The sequence below is a fragment of the Scyliorhinus torazame genome, chromosome 2, assembly GCF_047496885.1.
Source record: "Scyliorhinus torazame isolate Kashiwa2021f chromosome 2, sScyTor2.1, whole genome shotgun sequence".
Classification (NCBI taxonomy): domain Eukaryota; kingdom Metazoa; phylum Chordata; class Chondrichthyes; order Carcharhiniformes; family Scyliorhinidae; genus Scyliorhinus; species Scyliorhinus torazame.
This window is the reverse complement of record NC_092708.1, coordinates 159,597,361-159,617,741: the sequence shown is the minus strand read 5'-3', so window position 1 is coordinate 159,617,741 and position 20,381 is coordinate 159,597,361. Positions and strand designations below refer to the sequence as shown.

The 20,381-nt window shown below is 44.0% G+C and overlaps 1 protein-coding gene across 2 annotated transcripts in view; it reads left to right on the top strand.

Moving 5' to 3' along the window:
- pgap1 (post-GPI attachment to proteins inositol deacylase 1) overlaps positions 1-20,381 on the top strand; it is a 263,763-nt gene that overhangs the window by 99,814 nt on the left and 143,568 nt on the right. For both annotated transcript variants that reach the window (XM_072478690.1, XM_072478698.1), the window contains 5 exons: positions 1,095-1,146; positions 2,218-2,298; positions 7,083-7,158; positions 7,261-7,334; positions 7,438-7,489. In XM_072478690.1, the coding sequence (XP_072334791.1) occupies positions 1,095-1,146; positions 2,218-2,298; positions 7,083-7,158; positions 7,261-7,334; positions 7,438-7,489 (335 nt within the window). The remainder of the gene's footprint in view (positions 1-1,094; positions 1,147-2,217; positions 2,299-7,082; positions 7,159-7,260; positions 7,335-7,437; positions 7,490-20,381) is intronic.

Below are 20,381 nucleotides of genomic sequence, written 5' to 3'. Positions count from 1 at the left end.
TTTTTAAGACAAAGATAGATAGTTTTTTGAAAAATAAAGGGATTAAGGGTTATGGTGTTCGGGCCGGAAAGTGGAGCTGAGTCCACAAAAGATCAGCCATGATCTCATTGAATGGTGGAGCAGGCTCGAGGGGCCAGATGGCCTACTCCTGCTCCTAGTTCTTATGTTCTTATAAACCTATTGTTATTTTGGTCACGTGCATATAGACTACTGGCTAGATACTGTAGAGATGGTTTACGTTTTCTGATTGGTGGTATCTGTGGTATTGTCTCTGTCAGGCTTTGTTGAGGTTGTACATGCTGTGTACAATTGTATCTACATTATTTCTGCAGATGGGCAATAAGCCTGATTTATTGAGCATGTAACTGTGAGGAACCCCACCCACCACCATTGCACATCCGGATATTGTGGTGCATTTCCTGCAATTTTCCTTTCAGTGGATTGGAATTATGAGAAATTTGTCAATGTGTTGGTGGCGAAAGTTGTTGACAGCCAGTACATACATATACACAAATTTCTCTCATAGTGAAATAAGGACATTGATGAGGTTCAAAAACTGGAAAAAGATGGAATTTTGTTAGATACTTTGAAGATTAAAAATGTTACATGTTTTTCAGACTGATCAGATTAATTTAATATAGTTTATTATTGTCTATAGCTAGATTAAGAAACTATCCTAATCATTGTTAATAGTTGACAATTCGTTACGCTTTCAACAAATACAGAAATGGAATTATAATTTTAAAAAGGGCATAGGTACCAAGAAATACTTGAGGGATTAATGTGATTCAGCAAAGTAGAAATAAAATAAAATCTCTTTTATATATTCCAAATAATTTCTTCGTGCATTGTTTCCTTTTCATGTTTGACATTTAATCCCAAAGGGAATGCGAGTGAATTCCCTAATGTGCATGATTGATGGTTTGCTGCAGCTACTCTCTTCTTTGCAATTTGCATATTATTTTTTAAATACTTTTTAATATTTGCTTGGGAATGTTGCATGAGTTTTCTGATCCACTGCAGTGAATGACAAATTCTTCTAATTTTGGTTTTTATCATAAACACTTTGTCCTGCAATTAAATTTCCAATGCAGCCAAGAAAGCATTGACTTGACTGGGAAGGCAGAATTGTTGAAAATGTACAAGGTAAGCTTAGAATTTCCTTGGAATTATATTTTTACTCAACCTAGAGAGATTCTCCTTCAATCGGCATTTTAATATGATACTGTGTACAGTTCTGACACCATTTCTTCTCAGAGTCTTGTTTGTTTGGCTTTTCTGTGAAGGTAATCTGCCCAGATTTATCCTTCATTGTGTTTCCTGTACACTTATTTTCGGTTCCAATTGGTTTTCGCAGTGGCTCATTCAAGTATGACCATCTGCCTACTTAATCAGTAAAATTGAACTCCTCTTGGTGAAGGATTATGATTTTGGAGTGAAAAATAACATGTTCAACCTAAGTATATCCTGAGCTGAAGAATAAAGGACACAACAGGAATGTTTAGTCTGTCCAAAACCAACTAGAGTTTGTAGGAATTTTGATTCACTACACTTACTTTATCCTTCCAACTTTGAAGTACCTTTTATATATAAATTTTAAGCTTTAAAATATTCCAGTAGTGTATTTGGCTTCAAAACCTTTTTTGTCAATTTACTTTGTGCGAACTCTGTTTGTTAGAAGTGTCAATTGGAATACAATTTTAACTGGATTATTCTATCAACGATTGGAACAGATGCCCAGCATCAGTTTATTTGAGTTAATTATCTGGTTAATAAATCTGGACTGACAGTTTAACTAATTGGCAGTACCTTTAACTAGGATTATCATAGAATTTGCAGTGCAGAAGGAGGCCATTCGGCCCATCGGGTCTGCACCAGCCTTTGGAAAGAGCACCCTACTTAAGCCCACACCTCCACCCTATCCACGTAACCCAGTAACGCCACCTAACCTTTTGGACATTAAGAGACAATTTACATGGCTGATCCACCTAACCTGCACATTTTTGGACTGTGGGAGGAAACCCATGCAGACACTGGGAGAATGTGCAAACGCCACACAGGCTGTCACCTGAGGTCGGAATTGAACCCTGGAGCTGTGAAGCAGCAATGCTAACCACTGTGCCGCTCCATCTTCCTTGTTTTACTGAGATTGCTAGTTTCATTATAGTACAAAGCCAAGCATACCTTCTAAATCTTAACCTGTTGTTTGTTTTTCAGATCGTGAACTTCAATCTGGATGAGTACCGTTCTTTCTCTCATTTTATCATTCATATATCTAAGGCTAGTGTTAATAAACGGGTAAGTGAAAACAAATAACATAGACACAAGTCTTGTCTGCTTCCATAACTGACAAATATTTCCATTTTACCTCCTTCACCGGTGAAGTCATTTCAATTGTTATTGCTTTTGATTCTTTTTATTTATAACAAGTGCAAAATCCATAAGCTCATTATATTAAAAACAACAAAGCATAATGACACTTGAGAGTTGAACACAAAATTAATAGATCAGAGATCAGATCCCGCCTCTGCTCGTAGTCTTATCCAGATTATCTGGGGGAAGGAAAATGGTTCATGAATAATTGCTTCCCACTTGCTTAAAACAAAGCTTCTTGGCAGATTGTTAGAAACCTGTGAAATGCACCAACTGCATTTTGAAAGCTCATAATATAAAGCTTCTATTATCGTAGAATCCCTACGGTGCAGAAGGAGGCCATTCGGCCTATCGACCCTTCGAATGAGCAGTCTATCCCTGTCCACCCAACTCTATCCCCATAACCCCGTAACCTAACCTGCAAATCCTTGGACACTAAGGGGCAATTTAGCATGGCCAATCCATCCAACCCGCACATCTTTGGACTGTGGAAGGAAAGCGGAGCACCTGGACGAAAGCCACGTAGTCACGGGGCGAATGTGCAAACTCCGCACAGACAGTGACCCAAGGCCGGAATTGAACCCAGGTCCCTGGCGCTGTGAGGCCGCAATGCTAATCACTGTGCCACCGTGCCGCCCCTCCTGCCTAGAAGGTTTTTCCAGACATTTCCCTTTAACAGAAGCTAAATATTTCCAATATATGTTTGAAAAGTTTGTTTCAGTATTTTAAATTTCTGTCCTCTGGTCCTGCTACTTTGTTCGAAATTGAAGTAATATTCTGCTTTTACCCCCCTCTAAATCATTTATTATAATGAAGTCTTCTCATTGAATGCTGTCTCTCCAGTATAATTCAGATGCATAACTGCTGGAAATACTAGGATTTAAAAAATTAATTTTTAACCTTTTCATTGCTAGAAAAGGAATATCTAGGGTTAGTGTTTAGTCCAGATTTCTTCCATAACTGGCCATCCTGTTGAGTTATAGCTTACTTTAAAATCTGACAAACATTTGAACACTGTTTTCCTTAATTCAGCATGTGCTGTGAGGCTAACTGTTTATCTTGAACTGCTGGCTCTATACTTACAGCAAGTATTTGACTCAAATTGATATCTTTTGTATAACCGTACCATTTGTGCATGTTAATTCATAGAACTACATGCAAGCAGGGGTTTATTAACACTGGTTATCTGTAAGTACCTCACCTTCGTAACCATTATTCATGTGTGAGCCTAGGCAGTGAATGCCCCCAGACCATAAAATTGTGTGGAGCATCATGGTCAGCCACAATTCTGTCTTTGCCCATCGTCAGCTTGTGTGACTCGTCAAGAGTTACAGGAACAGGAATTTTCTCAAATTTTCACAGGAACAGAAGTAGGTCATTCAGCCCTTGAGCCAGTTCCACCATTCAACTAAATCATGGTTGACCTTTATCTGGGCGTAATCAACCTGTCTTGGTTCCATAGCCCTTGCCTAAATTGGGTAATAGGGTCAGATGTATTGTTGCTACCACAATGCCTCACCACCGACTGAACTAAAAATTCTTTGTTTTATGGAATATTTACTCACTTGATAAATCTGCTGAGCCATTGGAGGAGCTCATTCTTTCATCTTAAACTAAAAATTAAATTCAAATGTTTAATTTTGTTTATAATATGTCATGAAGTGTGTGTGTGTGTGTGTGTGACTTCACATTTATTGAGGAATGTATTGGACCATGTTGGAATTGTGAGCAGTTATTAAAAAAAAAGTAATGAAATTTGTCCCTGACTGGCAGTTGCCTTTATGATGCTTGAAGCCAGCAGTTGATGATGGCACAATAGTTCCATGCACTGCTTCATCATTTTATCAGTTCTGTTATCCTTCCTTTGATCTATGTATTTTATTTCGTGAAAATAATTTGGAGAGCAAATGTCCTAACTGTTCAGTAATTTTTACAGTTGTTTCCAATAACAGTCTTTCATATCTGTTTATGGAAGATCTCCTAATATAAATAACCTTTATTGTCACAAGTAGGCTTACATTAACATTGCAATGAAGTTACTATGAAAAGCCCCTAGTCGCCACATTCTGGCACCTGTTCGGGTACACAGAGGGAGAATTCAGAGCTGGTACAGGAATTGGACCCATGCTGCTGGCCTTGTTCTGCATCACAAACCAGCTGTCTAGCCCACTGAGCTAAACCCGCCCCTTAGCTAAACCCGCCCCTTAGCTAAACCCGCCCCTTAGCTAAACCCGCCCCTTAGCTAAACCCGCCCCTTAGCTAAACCCGCCCCTTAGCTAAACCCGCCCCTTAGCTAAACCCGCCCCTTAGCTAAACCCGCCCCTTAGCTAAACCCGCCCCTTAGCTAAACCCGCCCCTTAGCTAAACCCGCCCCTTAGCTAAACCCGCCCCTTAGCTAAACCCGCCCCTTAGCTAAACCCGCCCCTTAGCTAAACCCGCCCCTTAGCTAAACCCGCCCCTTAGCTAAACCCGCCCCTTAGCTAAACCCGCCCCTTAGCTAAACCCGCCCCTTAGCTAAACCCGCCCCTTAGCTAAACCCGCCCCTTAGCTAAACCCGCCCCTTAGCTAAACCCGCCCCTTAGCTAAACCCGCCCCTTAGCTAAACCCGCCCCTTAGCTAAACCCGCCCCTTAGCTAAACCCGCCCCTTAGCTAAACCCGCCCCTTAGCTAAACCCGCCCCTTAGCTAAACCCGCCCCTTAGCTAAACCCGCCCCTTAGCTAAACCCGCCCCTTAGCTAAACCCGCCCCTTAGCTAAACCCGCCCCTTAGCTAAACCCGCCCCTTAGCTAAACCCGCCCCTTAGCTAAACCCGCCCCTTAGCTAAACCCGCCCCTTAGCTAAACCCGCCCCTTAGCTAAACCCGCCCCTTAGCTAAACCCGCCCCTTCATGATATACAGTGGAGGGGCTTTATATCAAAACTGAAGGGTTAAGTTTCCACTTTGTTGCATCATGAGCAAGAGACTAATTACAGCTTTAAGTTCAAAGAATATATAACCATACCCATTCTCAGTTTCAAATAATGTAGTTTTGTTGCTAATAGTTAACAAACTTCCACCCATTTATCTGTTGTGTACACTATGCACCTCTTTATTGGGGAGTTGGGAACCAAATGTGTGTTTTGTAACCATCTGTCTGTTGTAAAGGGGCTGGGTGAAACAATGACAAGGCTGTTTCCCCATTCTCTGAAACTTTTGGCTTTGGTCTCCCCCCTCGCTCTTGGAACTGTGCTGTTTATTTCCCCCACTGAACACGCGCTGTCAGATTGAGGAAAAAATGAACTGCGAGTCAAATTGGGGGCACTTGATGTGCATGTTGTGGTTGACATTCAACTTCTTCCTCCTGGGGCTTTACATGTTCCATGGTCGTGATGTTCCCACGTACTCATCTCACATACGGCGTGGCGAGCAGAGCCCCAGGAGGTTGACTAGGAGCCCGACGGCTCCAATCTGAATCACCACCACCATATTCTGGATCGGCAGCTGCTCAATGAAGCGCTTGATGGCCTCCAGCATGATAGTGAAGAAGAGGGGCGAGGCCAAGAAGCTGGCCAGTAATGGACAAGTGTCCATGACCAGGAGACTTGTTAACGGTAGATTCACTTCTTTCATACTGTGGTCAACACCGGGAATGTGACTGGTGCCCATGTCGGATCCAGCTCACTGTGAACAGGTTGCAACCGTGGCTCCGTATAGAGCAATCTGGGGAAAAACAAAGCCAATTCTGTTTGATTCTTTGCCACATCAATGATTGTGTAAAAATACAAGAGGCACAAGATGGCGCTGGAGCATGGCGACTCTCTGCGAGCTCTCCCGAACAGATCCACTTTTTACTTATCGTTCTAATCTTTTCTAGTTACATTGTGTACCTTGTGTTGCCCTATTATGTATTTCCTTTTCTTTTCATGTACTTAATGATCTGTTGAGCTGCTTCCAGAAAAATACTTTTCACGAAACATGAATAGGATGGGAATAGAGGGATACGGACCCAGGAAGTGTAGAAGAGTGTAGTTTAGTCGGACAGCATGGTTGGCAAGGGCTTGGAGGGCCGAAGGGCCTGTTCCTGTGCTGTACTTTTCTTTGTTCTTTGTTACTTTGTACCTTGGTATACGTGACAATAAACAAGAATAAACAAACCAGAACATTGGCATTATGTTTTGTTTATTTTTCGCTTATGAATGAAGTGTATTTCATGTTTATCTTGCATCTTGGGTAGAGAATGTATCTCCTGATATTACATACATTTAAATGGGGAAAAAATGCTTCAATATATGTGGTTTTGATTAATGTAGTGATTTTCAGGAAGCACCTATTGCTTATAACAGGGTATTCCTGTAGTTAATTTGGCCATCGTCATTCTGTCACCTGTAGGCACTCCAGCTGCCACCTCTTCACCTGCTGGAGTTTTCTTTTTCAATCATACAATAGGAGGTATGTTTCTGAGAAACTTAATCATCCTACCACTTCCATCCCCGCAGTATAATTTGACTAATAACCTTAAAATGCACCCAAAATTTCAAATTTGAAATGTTATTTGAGGCTGTGATTTTTACTGGAGTTGTCAACCTTTTATAGCTGGTCATACTGAGAATCATTTGATAGTAGTTGAGTGTTGGATATAGGGGGATAAAAGCATGAAGAGTATTTCATTTTTAAACACCCATTTATGGTTATTAAATTCTATAACTTTCCTGTTCCAATTTTTTTCACAGTTCAGTATAGAATGTGAATTCTTGACAGCAAAGTCCAGAATGGTGTCCACCCCAGTGACAAATGTCCTGTCTTTGGGTAAATGATTTTCTTTTTCCTCCTCTGTTGTGTTTGTTGCAGAAATTAATTAACTGTATTCATAAACTGCTATGAGAAACAAACTGCATTCCTTCCATCTAGGTGCTTCTACCAACAGAATTTTTATAAACTCTACAGGTCTATTGCACAAGATACAGCTTCAGGACTTTAACCAGGTATTGTATTATATTGCAGTGAGAATTGTGCAGCATGGAGACTTGTGTTAAAGAGTGATCAAATAGCTTTCTCAATCCTCAAATTTATGTCTTTTTCATTTAGATATATCAGGCTTTTAAGATCCATGTAAGGAGTCAATGCCAGTTCACCCATGGTAAGCTATCATTCCAAAATCAGTTGGATAGTGTGCGCACATGTTCTTGTAAATTGTTGAATGTCAGACACTCTGGCATCATTTCACTCGGGAGGCATTCTGAGTGCACAAATGTGACCAGAAATTACACATGCATCACGGGTTCAGTCTTTTTCAAGCTTTGAACTGCAGTGCTTGAGAAATTAACTAATACCCAAAAAGCTTCGGTATGTTTGTAATATAATGCAGAACTACTTGGAAAAGGATGTTACTTTTATCAGGGAACTCTTGAATGCTACTGTAATTGCAGAGGGCACAATGTGTTCCATACCATTATTAAATGTGGTTAACTTGGCACTGGATCAACATGCAAATTATTTTCTTTTACTGCTGCTTGTTCTTGGTAAGGTTTAGCTTCATAGTCTTCCACCAGGGAATTCTCATGGGAGGGGCACAATCAGTGCAGTTGATGGTCACTTTGAGATCTTTTCCATGGCTCCCAGGATATTAATGACCCATCCATTTATGCGAAGACCTCTCTCTTGTCAAATTTATTTTGGTTGACAAACTTAACTGTTGGTTGATGGTGGTCTTGCATCATCTTTCTTTTGTTTTGGCATTTATGGTGAGTTCCACTCTCTCAGCCTAATTGAGTTGATCATCTGTTGCAACCCTTGTTATTTTGTCTGACAGGGCAGCGCATCATTAACAAAGTCCAAGTTTGTGAGCAGAGCACCATGATTCATTTCAATCCAAGATTGCCTTTGGTTGATTCCTTAATGCCCAGTCAATAGCAACAGCAAAAACAAGATGAGAAAGGATGCAATTTAACCTGACTCCACACAGCACCTGGAATTCCCATAGATCTTCTCAATAGCTGAAACCATGCTTGATGGGATACCACATGAAGAGAGAATTTTCCAGAGTTAAGGTCGTTGTAGGCTATCAAAAGCCTTGATGGAATTAATAAAGCTGGCTGTTGTATGGTGTTGCTCGTTTTAGCCTTAGTTTATTTGCTCTAATTCTGTCACCTTTGCTCTTGAGTCGCCAGGTATCTTTCTGATACCGCCACGTGGTTCAAGTCTGAGTAATGATTAATAATCCAACACACCGCTTAGTAAGAGTTAAATCAACGCTCATTTATTATATACAGCAATTAATACTTATACATTAATTCTACTTCTAAACTACTACCTACCACTAACAGGCCAGTACTTCACTTTGGAAATGGCCCACCAGGTCAGCGAAATGGCCTTTCGAATGGGTTCTGAGCCTGCGGGATTCAAAAGCTGGTACAGGTCGATAGTCAGGCGTGTCTATCTGGTAGCGATCGTTGGAGTAAAACTTACGGTTTCTTTCAGCAAGGGTCTCGAAGGGTGCGGAGAGGAGAAGAAGGGTCGAGTTGAACTTGGCCCCTATTCTTATAGTCCCCAGGGGCTTCCCGCCTCTCGGGGCGGACCTTGTACCTGGTTCCAAGTGATTGGACTTGGTCCCAATCACTTGGTTCGATATGCTCTAATACTGGAGCGATTCCTTGTTCGAGGGGCGGTCGTTTACCTTTCTTTGTGTCAGATCCTGCTGGCGCCGAAAGGTCTGGGTCGGCTTTATGTTGCTAATGTGTAGCAATTGTACCCGGGGATGGCTGATTAATATGCAGATGTCTGGGTTGTTGTGCTGTTGATGGCTGCAGGTATCGGTCTGGACTGACTTCCCCAGAGGTGAATACACTGTTTTACCTGCAGCTGTCTGTTTGAGTCCTGTTGGCAGATTTTCCCATCAGCCTCTTCCGTTCGCCATTTTAGATCGGGGTTTGACCATTTTAATCGGGAGTCAGCCATTTTACATGGCTACAATGGTTGTATTTTGTCTCATGAAAAGATCTGGAGGCTTGTATGGTTGACCAATAACTTCATTGTTAACCCTTTACTATATGCAGGATACAGTCCTGACTAGGTGCTATCTTCATGCTGACTTCCACCAGACTCACTACAACACTCTACTATTCCCATGTGACGCTCCACATGAAGAAATGAAATGAAAATCGCTTATTGTCACAAGTAGGCTTCAAATGAAGTTACTGTGAAAAGCCCCTAGTCGCCACATTCCGGCGCCTGTTCGGGGAGGCTGGTACGGGAGTGGTAATGTGGGCGACACTGATTCCCCGGTCTCACATTAACCCTTATGGCCCTGAAGACCCTAATACCCCCCCCCCCCCCCCCCTTCCCCAAGTCTTTACCCAAATGGACTTCAAATAATATTTACATGCTACCCCTTCTCCCCCCAAGTCTTGACTTTACAGATTCAGGGGTGTGGAGGCTTTACGACTCTTTCAGATCTTGAGGAGTGGAGGTCGCAACTGCTTTGGGCTGATATCGTTGGTCTGGAGTTGAAGTTGTAGTATTTGGTATTTCCATATTTGGGTGTGAAAATCTAGTTCGCCTCTTCCACTCCCTGGTGTTATAATTTTCTTTATTGATAACCTGTCTTCCTTGATTACGTACCATGGGCTTACCGACTCCTGGAGGGAATATTCGCTCCGTTCATTAATAGAGTGGACTCAGATTTACTTTTCCAGTGAGGTCCACCATATTCTTCCTGGAATTTGGGAGGTTTACCCCTCATATTTTTATGTTCCTCGTCCTTGAGCTCAGCCTGCAGTTTGCCTTAATACTGCGCTTTGATTCTTCATGTGCACTTCTGCCTCCTTGAATTTTGTCTCGGCTAGTTGGTGGTCACTTCTCTCCCGATCCTGGATTGACCTCACATGCGAGTGAACTTGAATCTCCAGCATTGTTGCTGCAGGTCGGAAGTTTTGGGTCAACCTGCTTCTGCTGCTCCTTCTGTTTTAAGTATGTTGGTGCACATCTGCAGTTTTGGCTGGTGTGACCGGTGAGAGCATTATCAGTGATGTAATTTAGGGAAGGAAATCTGCCGTCCTTAGCTGGCCTGGCCTACATGTGATTCGAGATCCACAACAATGTGGTTGACTCGTAAATGTCCTCTGAAGTGACCCAGCAGCCACTCAGTCAAAGGGCAATTAGGGATGGGCAATAAATGCTGGTCCAGCCAGCGAAGCCCACCTCTCGTGAATGAATAAATGTTTTTTTTAATTCTGCCACCGGCAAAAGAGCTGGCATAATTGCCTCTGTAAAGGGAGAGTACAATTCTGAACTGAAGTCTCAGTCGGGATCATCAACACTGGTGGACCTCTCTGAAATCTCCAATTCACGATAGATGACTACAGTGATTGTTTGAACATCTTCAGCCATTTTAAGGAAATTGAAAGAAACACTGGCACCTTTGCTCAGGAAACAAAATGGTTGATTGCAAATGACATGCAGAATTTTGATTATTTTCTTGTTGCCATACCGGAGTGGTTCATGAATCATGCCAATGAATGTAGTTGGATTCCTTTAACACCATATATTGGTGTGTCTGTCATCCATAGCCAGAGGTCTTTTAGCCACGGTTCATGGTCCACCAGTAGGGCAGCACGGTAGCATTGTGGATAGCACAATTGCTTCACAGCTCCAGGGTCCCAGGTTCGATTCCTGCTTGGGTCACTGTCTGTGTGGAGTCTGCACATCCTCGCCGTGTGTGCGTGGGTTTCCTCCGGGTGCTCCGGTTTCCTCCCACAGTCCAAAGATGTGCAGGTTAGGTGGATCGGCTGTGATAAATTGCCCTTATTGTCCAAAATTGCCTTTAGTGTTGGGTGGGGTTACTGGGTTATGGGGATAGGGTGGAGGTGTTGACCTTGGGTAGGGTGCTCTTTCCAAGAGCCGGTGCAGACTCGATGGGCCGAATGGCCTCCTACACTAAATTCTATGAGTACTGTCACACTGTTCCTGGGTTTAACCTGAAATTTGTGGGGTGACGATTTACAAATTTGTCAGCATTCTAAAATATGAATCCTGAATCAATGAATGTTGCATGACTTCTTGGTGGGCTCATTTATCTCATGGACTTGTTTGGGGGGATCTTCAGGTCTCAAGGTTTTGGGCTTGCGCCTCTTTCCAAAGTGTCGCAGGTGATTGCAGTGTGAAAGCGCTGCACAATGCGTGCTGTGAGATTGTTTTGCATCACAGTGCTGAAATGGCCTGCCACCATCTTGTGTTTTGCTTAGATATTGCTTTCTTTGCCCTGGAGTCTCCTTGCCCTTTGGTTGTTTTATGCTGCCTTGCTCTGTAATATGGTTTAATTTCACCACGCAAAATGGACCGGTCTTGCTGGCAGACTTTCATGGCCTTTTCCAATGTCAGATATTCCTTAAATTAGAGTGCAGCCTAAAGAGTGTCACCAGTTGCTCCTATTATTTTGTCTCTTGTAAGCTCCAACTTAAGGTCACCATAGTCACAGCTTTCAACTGATCTGTATAACTCATTTATAAAAGAATCTATGGATCCCCAGACTTTTGGACTCTCCAATTTTGTTCACCCCAAAATGTTATTACTACTTTTTTTAAAACGGCTGTCAAAGGACTTCATGACATCTTCAAAGATTTTGGAAGGTTAATTTATTCATTGTCTGGCAGTTATATCACGGGTTATTAGAGCTACTGAATATAATTATTCAAAATAGTGTATTCACTTGTTCAGTCTCTGATTTCTTATTCAAGTTTGATGCTATCAAATATCTTAAAAATCTTTTCCAAAATGGTGGATTTTGGGCTTGGTCTGGTCTTTCATTCTGCTTTAATTGGTTTGGCAGTGTTGATTTACCATCCATGGATCTTCTCACCACAGCGTGATACAGCTTTAATTTTTTTTTAAAAATGTTGCTGCAGTAATTTTGTTTTCATTTCCGTGCTTGTCAGTATTTGGCGGGCTCCCTTTGTGGTTATGGAACTGTTTTAAACTTCAGCGATTCTGCAGAAAATCTTTTAAACAAATTGTTTTGACCAGCTATTTGCTTTTCGAAGCTTGGAGACTCGTTTTAAAGCTCTCCTTCCTAATTTTTTCTCTCGTTCGCACAAGATTGCCAACTCTGGATCCTGACTGCAGTGTTCTTTAAGCCATGCTCATTAAAACAATTGTTCTACCAGTCCTGCCTGATTATTGTGCCAAATTAAAAAAACTTATTTGAGCCTTTTTTGTCATTGGCTCACTCTGTTGCTATCTGGCAAGGTTCCTTGACTCTGCTTTCAATCAGTGGATCTCCATGTACTCTGGTGGAGTTCTCTTATGCTGCACATTGGATTTTTTTCTCTGTCCTTCAGCCTCCAAGTCTGTAATGGAGCTTCTAACGGTAATCTCCAGCTGTGTATTCACGGTCTTCAAATTAGGCACAACTCTCAGGTCAGACTGCAGTTTCTTGTTCTCACTTCGGGATTTTGGGGTCCCTCACCTGCTGCAGCCATGTTGTAAGGTTATATATTGTCTCATGATGAATGTGGTTGAATAATAACTCGTACAACACCAGGTTAAAATCCAACAGGTTTGTTTCGAATCACTAGCTTTCGGAGCACAGCTCCTTCACCTGACGGTATTGTTTCTCGAGTCCCACATTAACCCTAACAGTCCCGAACATACTAACACTAAAAGGGGTCACACCAATATTCAAGCATTAAAATGGGGTCACAGGGGTGGGGGGAAGGTTTGGAAAGCACTGCCCCACAGGCTAAGGGAAGAATATTGAAACCGTGACAGAGGTTCAACAAAAGTCTACTAGAATTAATGCCAGAGCAGTGGAGAAGTTACAGTTCTGAAGAAAGAGTGTGAAATTGAGGAATTTTGATTGGAGCAAAGGTGGTTAATGATGACATAGCAGTGGTTGTGACAATTATAACGGTAAGCAGTGAAAAATAGCTACATTTTGTTTGCAAATTTATAAAGAAGAGATATTAATAAGAATGATCACATTGAAGGAATATTTTCATGCAGAGGGCTTTTGGAATATAGAATTCTTCACCACAAGTGGCTATTTAGGCTGGGATTATAGCAACATTTGAAAAGGAAGAATATGAATTATTATGGGGACAGGGAAATTAGATTTTAACGTCTTGAAGAGCAAACCATGCTCTAAAGTCTAGAATTCCCTCCATTAGACCTAACGCTCCAGATTTGATATTTTACAAGGTAAAGCAAACCATGACCAAATGGACTACAGGACTTCCTTTGCTTCAATTTGCATGACTCAATTTTTTGTTTTTTCTGTATTTATCCACACCACTGCATATTAGTTAATCCACTGAATAAGCATTTGTTTTTGTTACTTTTAGAGTATTCATTTTTTGTACTTGTGGCACTGATAACTGACCCGCTAACCCAAATATTTTGATGGTTTACAAAAGTAACATGCATTTATACAGTGCTTTACCTTGTAAAATATCAAATCTGGAGCGTTAGGTCTAATGGAGGGAATTCTAGACTTTAGGACTTTGGTAGTTTTGAGCATGGTGAAGCAATTAAGATTGGGGGATGTGCAAAAGGCCAGAATTAGAGGAATGCAGAGACTCTGGAGTGTTGAAAGACTGGAGACGATTCAGCGAAAGTGGTGAAGCCAAAGGGATTTGAAACAAGGATGAGTTTATTTTAATTGAGGTGTTGCCGGACCAGGAGCCGAAGTAATGAGTACAGGGATGATGGGTAAACAGAACTTGTTACAAGTTAGGATATGTGCATCAGAGTTTTGAATTTCTTCACCTTTATGGATGATGGAAAATGGGCGGCACGGTGGCACAGTGCCTCACAGCGCCAGGGACCCGGGTTCAATTCTGACTTTGAGTGACTGTGGAGTTCAAATTCTCCAGGTGCTTCAGTTTCCTCCCACAGTCCAAAAATGTGGAGGTTAGGTGTATTGGCCATGCTACATTTGCCCCTTAGTGTCCAAAGGTTAGGTGGGGTTACGGGGATAGGGTGGGGTCATGGGCCTAGGTAGGGTGCTCTTTCAAAGGGTCCGTGCAGACTTGATGGCCGAATTACCCCCTTCTACACTGTAGGGATTTTATGATTAGGAGGACTTTGCATTTCTGTTATTCTATGATCAAGGATGAGGAGAGCATTGGTATAGTAAAATCTGGAGTAACAACAGAATGGTTGTGAAGTTTACAGTGATTTTTGCTCTATTTACTCGTCCATTAATGGAGATTATGACTCTTCAAGTCTATCAACCTGAAATGTTACCTCTCTCCACAGATGCTGCCTGATATGCTGGGTATTTTTGTTTTTATTTCAGATTTCCAGCATCTGCCATATTTTGCATAAGTTTTGCTTCACTTTACTTGCCTACATTGTGAGCTTTGTTTTTAATTGTGTCTTTTAATTGTAACAGTCCAGTTATTTGTTCAGATTTTGCTTATTATCTTCTCTTTGCTTCATCTCTTCCAAATTACATAACATACTTGAACCAAGAGACTGAACAAGAGACCATCTTCTAGACCAGGGGTCTGCAACTTTAATAACAAAAAGGGCTATTAGTTATAAATGCAGTTAAGAGTCTCACCGATAATAATGAAAAGGAAGAAGAAACTCGTGTACGGATTTCTATGAAATGAAAAATTAAATGAAAATCGCTTATTGTCACAAGTAGGCTTCAATGAAGTTACTGTGAAAAGCCCCTAGTCGCCACATTCCGGCGCCTGTTCGGGGAAGCTGGTACGGGAATTGAACCGTGCTGCTGGCCTGCCTTGGTCTGCTTTAAAAGCCAGCTATTTAGCCCAGTGTGTTAAACCAGCCCCTTTTGCAAACACCATTTTACTAACCGTCATAAACTTGCATGTATTAATATCGATCAAAGAGGACATTTGATTGTGAACAACCTTTTAAAGATTTTGACAAGAAGTTGCTAATTTGAATGACGCTCTCCCACATGTACAATGTTAGTAAAAGTTTAAAACAACAAAACAAGCCATTTAATTAATATCAACTCCTTAAAATGGAAAAAAAGCGCTCTTTAATACGATTTCTGCTGCTAGATTTCTTTGAAGAATCATTTGATATTTGGACAGTATGCTTCTATTTTCTTTACTTTTGAAAGAAATTTTATTCCAAACATACCCAACCTTGTAACACAGCCATAACATCCAGCAGAGTATACGGTTCGTACATTTTATCCCCATTTACTCAGCCCCTACTGCGACAAACAGATCCTCAAACATAGTCTTGATCGGCTTCCACCGTACCTCGGAGCCCTCCTCTGACCCCTTTAAGGCAAATTTGATTTTCCTCAACCTAAGAAACTTGTACAAGTCTCCCAACCATGCCGCAATCCCCGGTGGTGTGGCTGAGCTACAATTAAAAAGTATTCGTCATCTGGCAATCAGAGAGGCAAAGGCCATGACATGGACCCTTTCCCCTCCAGCAGCTCCGACACCCCAAAGATTGCCAGCATAGGGTCCGACTTCATCTCAACTCTATAATCCTCAATAGGTTCCCGAACACTGCCTCCCAAAAGCTCTCCAAGCTCTCTCGACTTCAGAACATATGGGCGTGATTCACCGTCCCTTCCAACACCCATCCACTACCTCCAGAAAACACTCATCCAGGCCCAAGTTATATGGACCCTGTGCACCATCTTCAATCGCGCCCACACCCACACACACACACACACACATCCGGGAACAACATTTTCTCAAAGTGTATACTCTGGTCCCTGAGGGAATGAAGGCAGCTCCGTCAAAGTCCCGCACATGCCAATATCTAATCTCACTCCCCTTTGGCAGCTCAAACCTTTCCCGCAGCTCCTCTAACCCAGCAAACGTCCCTGACCCGTACTAACCCCATCTCCCTCCACTGCCTATACATTCCCCCAAGCATAAACCTATGATTCCCACACTGTGGAGTCATCACTGTCTTGTGCCCCAATTGCCTCCTCAGCTGGTTCCAAATTTTTAGACATGACTCCACCACCGGACTCCCCGTATTTTTCCTCTGGGCGAACGGCAGCGGGGCCATCACCAGAGCACTCTCGCTTGTCCCCTTGCAAGTCTCCTCCTCTAACCTAACCCAATCTGCATCTCACCTTCTCCACATTCGCTGCCCAATATTAATAATTTTGGGCGTGCCAGTCCCCCTTCCCACGCCTACCTTCGCAACAGAGCCTGGTTCATCCTCGGCACCTTCCCTGCCCCCACAAATTCTGAGATTAACGCATCTACCCTCTGATAAAAGGCCTTGGGGAAGGAATGTAGGGAGGGACTGCAAAACAAGCAGGAATCTTGGCAGTATGTTCATCCTCACCACCCGCACCCTCCCTGCCAATATCAGGTGCAGCATATCCCAACTTTTTTTTTTAATGAGCATTTTATTGATGTATTTTCAGTATAGTAACAACAACAAAATAAACAATATACATGAAACCATAAACATAGTGCAGAAGCCATTTATCTCTCGTACAGGTCCCACCCTTATTGACTCCCTACTCTGAACTACTCCCCCCCCCCGGTCTGCTGACGATTAATTTCCCACAAAGGTATCCACAAGGCTACCGTACCGGGGCAGCACGGTAGCCTTGTGGATAGCACAATTGCTTCACAGCTCCAGGGTCCCAGGTTCGATTCCAGCTTGGGTCACTGTCTGTGCGGAGTCTGCACATCCTCCCCGTGTGTGCATGGGTTTCCTCCGGGTGCTCCGGTTTCCTCCCACAGTCCAAAGATGTGCAGGTTAGGTGGATTGGCCATGATAAATTGCCCTTAGTGTCCAAAATTGCCCTTAGTGTTGGGTGGGGTTACTGGGTTATGGGGATAGGGTGGAGGTGTTAACCTTGGGTAGGGTGCTCTTTCCAAGAGCCGGTGCAGACTCGATGGGCCGAATGGCCTCCTTCTGCACTGTAAATTCTATGAAAGAAATTAACGAACGGTTGCCACCTCCGGGTGAACCCTAACAGTGACCCTCTCAAGACGAACTTGATTTTCTCCAAACCTGAGCAAGCTAGCCATGTCCGATAGCCAGGTCTCCGACTTCGGGGCTTTGAGTCCCTACATGCTAATAGTATCCGTCTCCGGGCTACCAGGGAAGCAAAGGCCAAAACGTCTGCCTCTTTCTCCTCCCGGATTCCTGGGTCTTCTGCTGACACCCCGAAAATCACCACTTCTGGACTCGGCGCCACCCTTGTTTTTAACACCATGGACATGACGTCCGCAAACCCCTGCCAAAATCCCCTAAGCTTTGGACATGTCCAAAACATGTGGACATGGTTCGCCGGTCCTCCCGCACATTTTGTGCACCTGTCCTCCACCCCAAAGAATCTGCTCATCCGGACCACTATGTCATGTGAGCCCGGTGAACAACCTTACATTGTATCAGGCTGAGCCTGGCACATGTTGCGGACGTGTTGACTGTACTCAACGCGTCTGCCCATAGACCATCCTCTATCTCTCCTCCCAGCTCCTCCTCCCACTTGCGCTTCAGCTCCTCGGTCTGCGTCTCCTCTGACCCCATAAGCTCCTTATAAATGTTCGAGACGCTCCCTTCTCATACCCACCCTCTGGAAACTACCCTGTCCTGAATTCCCCTCAGCGGTAGGAGCAGAAAGGTTCACACCTGTTTACGAAGGAAGTCTCTCACCCACCTGCAGATACCTGAATTTGTTTCCCCTCACCAACCCAAACCTTTCCTCCAATGCTCTCATACTCAGAAAGCTCCCCTCTATGAACATGTCCCCCATCCTTTCAGTCTCCGCCTTAATCGGAACCCCCCGTCCATACTCCCCGGGGCAAACTGGTGATTATCACAGATTGGGGCTCAGACCGATGCTCCCACATGCCGCCTCCACTGGCCCCAAGCTCTCAGGGCCGCCACCACCACTGGACTGGTGGAGTACCGTGCCGGCGGGAATGGCAGAGGCGCAGTTACCAACGCCCCCAAACTGGTGCCCTTGCGTGAAGCCGCCTCCATGTGCACCCATGCCGACCCCTCCCCCAATACCCACTTCTTGATTGTGGCTATATTAGCCGCCCAGTAATAGTTGGTAAAATTTGGCTGCGCCAGCTGTTATGGGCCAGGGTTTAGAGAACCCCGAAGTGTATCATGGAGTTCACCTGACCCATAACTTTTAATAGATTGTGGTATGGGGAGCACACGGCCCACTCTACAGGTGTGGTACTGCAGAAATTGAAAAGTATTTTTTAAAGCAAAACAATGTTTATTCTATGAACTCCAGTTAACCTTTTTAAAACATACAGTGAACATCTTAGCAACCATTAATTCAGATACAACCCCCAAAGAATACAACACTAAGTAATCCTTTAAGCCCTCCCTTCTACCTCTGTAACAGGGTCCTCTTAACCCGTGACTCCTTCCCTGCCCATACAAAGTCTGAGATAATCATTTACGGTTTTTGAAAGAAGGTCTTCGGTTTCTGCCTTCTCGATCTATTTTTCTGCTCCTCCACCCTTGCTCTCAACGTCTTGCAAAGATCTCCTAAGAGCCCCACCTCCGCCTCCAATGCCACCATCCAATTGCTGTGGTCCGACATCACCCTCTCAATTTATTGGATCTGGGACCCCCGAGCCTCTAGAAATGTTTCCATTCTCTCCATTGAGCCCTTCCGGGGTGTCACAGCCCCTTCGATGGTTTTCAAGCGGTCCTCCTGCATCTCCTTCGTCTGCTGGCTGAACTCTTCGTTGATGAAAGCCATCAACTGTTCGAAGGAATGGGCGATGCTACACAAATGGAATCTAACAAAGCTGGTGGAGGAGGTGAGGGAGGGTCTGAAGAGGTGGGACACATTGCACCTGACTTTGGCAGGGAGGGTCCAAGTGGTGAAAGATGAACATTCTGTCGAGGGCCCTGTTCATATTCCAGACACTTCCAATATTTGTACCAAAGACCTTCTTTCAAAAATCGTAAATGATTATCTCAGACTTTGTATGGGCAGGGAAGGAGTCCCGGGTTACGAGGACCCTGTTACAGAGGCAGAAGGGAGGGCTGCCGTTGCCGAACCTGCTACACTATTACTGGGCGGCGAACGTGGAGAAGGTGAGGTGGTGGTGGGAAGGAGAGGGGGCAGAATGGGTTAGGATGGAGGAAGAATTGTGTAGGGGGTCCAGCTTGAGGGCAATGTTGACAGCGGTATTGCCAATGGCACCAAAGGAATACATGGAGAGCCCGGTGGTGCAGTCCACAGTAAAGGTCTGGAACCAGCTGAGGAGGCATTTCGGGATAGAAGGGATGTAGGTGCTGGTGCCACTTTGCGAAAACCACAGTTTCAAGCTGAGGGGGGATAGATGGTATGTATAGGAAGTGGAGAGAGAGTGGGCTGGTTAAGGTGAGGGATCCGGAAGAGGGGTTTGCCAGAATAGAGGAACTGAAGGACAGGGTAGAGCTCCCGAGAGGCAGTGAGTTTAGGCACCTGCAGGTGAGGGACTTTGCGTGGAAGGTTTGGAAAGAGTTCTTTAGGTTGCCAAAGTACGCCTTGTTGGAGTGGCTGCTGCTTCCTGATGTGGGGGGGGGGGGGGGGGTGCAGGATCGGAGACCTATATGGGTGGCTGGGGAGCAGGGAGGTGAGCGGGTAGTGAAGATTAAGGATAAGTGGGAGGGGAAGCTGGGATGGAAGATAAACTGGGGAGTATGGAGTGAGGCACTACAAAGGGTAAATCTGACCTGGTGCGCAAGGATGAGTCTGATACAGTTCAAGGTCGTACACAGGATGCTCATGATGCAAGCAAGAATGAGTGGATTCTTCCAGGGAGTAGAAGAGGAGTGTGAGAAGCGTGGGCGGGGACCAGCGAATCACGTACTTATGTTCCAGGGGTGGGAGATTCTGGACGGGAGTATTTGTGGTGTGAACAAGGATCGTGGGGTGGTGATATTTGGGATATCGGAGAAGCCAGAGCTGACAGAGGGGAGGAAGGCCGATGTTGTGGCCTTCACCTCTCTGATTGCCCGGCGAAGAATTCTGTTGGAGTGGCGGTCAGCAACGCCACCAGCGGCGCTATAGCGGCCTGGCTAGGTAACTTATGTGACTTTTCTCGGCT